Genomic DNA, 4,616 nt, shown 5'->3' with positions numbered 1-4,616 from the left:
TAATTGACAGCAATCATTGAAGCAAGCGTAGCGAGAGCATCCACCATTCGATTCTCGTCTCGAGGAATATGATGGAAGTCAACTTTAGTAAAGAAATTTGAAATCCTCCTCGCATAATCTCTATATGGAACGAGGCCATGCTGATTCGTCTCCCATTCACCCTTAATCTGATTAACAACAAGGGTTGAATCGCCATAAACATTAAGATGTTTGATCCTAAGATCAATACATTCTTCCAAACCCATAATACAAGCCTCATACTCCACCATATCATTCGTGCATTTGAAATTTAGCCTTGCTGTAAAACGAAAATGTGTGCCTTGAGGAGTAACAATCACTTCCCCAATACTATTTCCATACTGATTGACAGCGCCATCGAACACCATACCCCATCGGGAACCAGGCTCTGGCCCTTCATCGAGCGTAGGCTCATTAAAATATTTCATCTTCAAGTACAGAATCTCCTCATCAGGGAAGTCGTATTACACTGACTGATAATCTTCAATTGGTTGATGCGCCAAATGGTCAGCCAAGATACTACCTTTAATAGCTTTTTGAGCTCGATACTCAATATCATTCTCAGATAACAACATCTGCCAACGGGCAATCCTGCTAGTTAAAGCAGGCTTCTCAAAGATATACTTGATCGGATCCATTTTGGATATCAACCAAGTTGTATGATTTAATATATACTGGCGTAAACACTTTCCGGCCCAGGCCAAAGCACATCATGTTTTCTCAAGCATTGAATACCGAGACACACAGTCAGTGAACTTCTTACTCAAGTAGTATATTGCATATTCTTTCTTTCCTGATTCATCTTGCTGGCCAAGGACACAACCCATGGAATCATCAAGCATAGTTAAGTACATAATCAATGGTCTCCCTTCAACAGGCGGAGACAAAATCAGAGGCTCAGACAAATACTCTTTGATACTATCAAAGGCCTTTTGGAAATCCTCGGTCCAATCATGACGCTGATCTTTCCAAAGGAGCTTGAATATAGGCGCACATGTGGCAGTCATGTGGGATATAAATCTCGAAATGTAATTCAAGCGGCCAAGAAAACCTCAGACTTGCTTTTGAGTTTTTGGCCCAGGCATCTCTTGTATTGCTTTGACCTTGGCAGGATCAACTGCAATACCTCTTAAAGGTGAGAAAAACAAGAAAGGGTGGTTTGAATTGTTTTTAAAAAATAAAAGCTTTTTCAGAAATAATAACAACACAGCATTTTATACTAGTTCGCTTAGAAAACAAAGTTACTCCAGTCCACCCGACTAAGGTGATTTCACCTTCAACAAGGACTTAATCCACTAATATTGAAATATTACACAATAAATCATCTAAGAGAATAATCTCTTAGCCCTCTCAAGTATACAGACTGCGTAGAGTCACTTGAGGAATCAAAAGCAATTTAAGTAAAATGAATTTGTAATGTAAGGCGCTTCTAAGGGTAAACAAGTTTTACAGCAGAGTATTAGAACAAAAGTTTTTCACGTAAGAGCAGCAACTCGTGAAAAAAAATGAGAGAGAATATGAATGACTTTTTTGTGCGTTGATGTTGTCTCTCAGTGAGGTAGATTGTCCTTTATATAGTAGTGAGAAGGACTGTTGGAGTGATGACAGAATCTTGGTCTTTGATGAGCATTCAATGTCATTACTTATGTGTTTCTTGCTATAACCATTTTGTCTCCCTGATTAACTTCTTTCTTAAAATACTTCCTTTCCATACTGAGAAATTCTTTTCGTTACTCTTTCTGGACTTGGTGAATGTTCATCAGAGTCTTGTTGTATCGGAGTCATTCTTCAGAAGGAGATCATGTCTGAATTCATCAGAGCTTCTCAGAATACTAGTCTTCTTGATCATCAGATTCTAAGACCAGTAGTTGTTAGAGCTTCTGGTTCTTTTTACTGTCTTTCTTTGATCAGAGTCAGAACTTCTTGGACGTACTTCTTCCTTAGCGGCATATGATCTTCTAGTACTTTGCATCTGACAAGTGTTCGTATCAGATAGGAGATCAGAATGCTTCGTTACTGTTCAGAGTCCTGCATACTTAGAGAAAATATCGTTAGAGTGCGATTTTTGGTTTCATCCTTTGTTATCATCAAAATCTTAGAATTCTATTGTAGAACTAATTTTGTTCTTACAATCTCCCCCTTTTTGATGATGACAAAACAATGTAATCTAGAGATGAAACATTATTAGATAAGAGTCTTAGATCAGATTGTAGTGTGCTCCCCCTGAGTTAGATTTGGGAGTTCAAAAGTTCTTACCGGACCTTCCATGATTTGGTGTTTCTAGCTACTTTCTTGCAAATCTTTAAGTCAATATTTCGAAACAATGTTTGCAGAGTTTTGAAAGGAGTTAGATATGTTTTCATCATAGCTGTTTTTAGTTCTCCCCCTTTTTGTCAGAATAAAAAAGACTTAGTAAAACAAGTGAGCAAAATGAGATATATTAACGGATAGCAAGTACAGAGAGAAAAACATAGAAGTAGAAAACAACAAGCAAATCAGAGAAAAGCAACAAGCAAAAGATAAGAACACAGAAACAAATCCTAGGTGCCTAAGTGTTTGGAGGAGGAGGCATCCTCTAGAGCAGCTGGGTCAGCAGATTCTTAATGTTGACATTGACTGAATCCTGTTGGTCCAATCTGGCTCGGACTTCCTGCTGTTATTTCTGTAGATCTTCAAGAATCTTTAGGACCAGAGGTACAAAGGTGGAGGACTCCCCCTGAGTCAGAGCATCATTTCCTACCCTGGCGGTAGACTCTTCAACCAAATGAGCTGCTTCTTCAGCGGTAGCTTTGGCTTTTGCTTCAGCTTCAGCAGCATCAACTAGAGCTTTGGCCTCAGCTTCCTTGATCCTTTGCAGTTCTTCTTGCTTTGCTTTCTGTTCAGCTTCTTTGCGTGCCCGCTCTTTAGCTTCTCTGGCTAGACGCGCCTGGAGTCTGATCTCAGCGTCTCTGATGAAGTCGTTGCGGACTTGCTCAGAGAGGCGTTTCAGCTTGAAGGCTTCAGAGGTCATCCAACTTATCACTCTGTTCCAGTGAGTCCTTACAGTTGAGGGATCATCACTTATGCCATAGTTGATGGTCAGAGACTTGACCTTGTCAACCGAAGCTTCTGCAAACACCTTTATTGCTTCCTCAAGGTTTAGAAGGGTGTTTTCAAGTTCAAATGCTTGGGGTGGAGAAGTGGGAGGGCTTAAGTTAAGTGTGGGAGTTTGTGGGTCAGTGGATGTAGTTGGTTGGGGTATTTCAAAGTTTTCTGGTAGTGATTTAGAGTGAATTGGTTCGGATGGTGGAGGGTCAGATGTGGTTGTGTTTGGGTTTTCTGTGGGTGGAGAGATAACTTCTGGTTCAGGAATAGATTGTGTTGGCTGTTGAGAGGCCAAAGCACGTTGTTGGAGCTAAGCCAGAGTTGGGGAGTGAGGGTCAGATAGTTCAGTATCTGATGAAAGTGTGTAGTAGGGTGGTGATTTTGGAGATGAAGATGAGGAGGGTGAGGTTGTTTCGTTTGGAATTTCTACTTCTGAAATAGGTAGAGATGTGGTGGCCAGGTTGAATTTTTGAGAGGGTTGGTTAGATGGTCTGGTGGTTGAGGGAGGAGTTTCTGAGTTAGTGTATATGGGCGAAGGTTGAGGGATTGAGGAAGAAATAGGTTTAACTTTTATGGAAGGAGGGAGAGGAACAGACTTACTAGAGGATCCAGCTAGAGGTACTGGAGGTCTTGATCCAGAAGATTCTCCCAACTTTGCTCTCTTCCCCCGTGGCCTCTTCATGAAATCTGGAGGAAATTTTGGCAGCCAGTCTAAGGAGAAGTATGAGAACTCTACTCCTTGTTTGCGCAGATCATCTAAGTAGTACATGACTACCTCTGGAGGGTTGATCTTTGAGAACAGATAGAGTCCATTTTGGATCTTTCTCTTATCTTTAAGAGCTTCCCAGGAGGTGTCTAGAGTTGGTTTGACCCTTACTTGATTCAGAATTCCCATGCTCTTCAGATTTTGAGTGTTCAAAGATCTTCCAGTATCTATCATTACGTCTTCCATGAGGCTGAACTGTATCAGATGGTTCACGAGATCGCTTTCAATCAGGACGTCAGAAATGAGCCTCCCAGAGGAATGTAGTTTCTGGTCTTCATGTTGTTTCTGGTATCTCTCACAGAGTCTCTAAGATATTTGAAGAGAGTGCAGGAAGGCAGAGCTTCAGACCCTTGTGGATACAGTACAAAATGCACTTCTGGTCTGTGTTGATGTAATCTGAGGAGTTGGAGGTTGGGCGATGATGGATGGTGCCCAAGATGATCTTCAGCCGTACCCGGAGGTTCTGATGTAGTTCCTTATTCTTGGAATGTTTTCCTTCAGCATTCTGTTGAAAGATTGTTGGGTTAATCTCATGGGACAGATACTTTGCCCTAGGATTAATGTTGTAGATGCGTCTTCCTCCAGCCTTTTCCATGCCCAGAAGAGCAGCAATGGATTTCTCTGTGATCACCATCTTGACTCACAAAACGTAGGAGATGGTGTAGTGATCGTCAGCGTCAATAAATCTCCAGAATTCCTTCACCAAATTTGTGTAGACTGGGCCATAGAGACATTGGAAGTAGTTTTC

The 4,616-nt window shown here is 41.2% G+C and overlaps 1 protein-coding gene across 1 annotated transcript; it reads right to left on the bottom strand.

Annotated features, from left to right (window-relative positions):
* Positions 1-3,412: 3,412 nt before the first annotated feature.
* LOC127103294 (extensin-like) lies at positions 3,413-3,871 on the bottom strand. The gene has a single exon (XM_051040565.1). The coding sequence runs from the start codon at positions 3,869-3,871 to the stop codon at positions 3,413-3,415; it is 459 nt and encodes a 152-aa protein (XP_050896522.1).
* Positions 3,872-4,616: the final 745 nt, after the last annotated feature.

This window comes from Lathyrus oleraceus, chromosome 1, assembly GCF_024323335.1.
Source record: "Lathyrus oleraceus cultivar Zhongwan6 chromosome 1, CAAS_Psat_ZW6_1.0, whole genome shotgun sequence".
In the NCBI taxonomy this organism is placed as follows: domain Eukaryota; kingdom Viridiplantae; phylum Streptophyta; class Magnoliopsida; order Fabales; family Fabaceae; genus Lathyrus; species Lathyrus oleraceus.
This window is presented reverse-complemented; position numbering and strand designations above follow the sequence as displayed.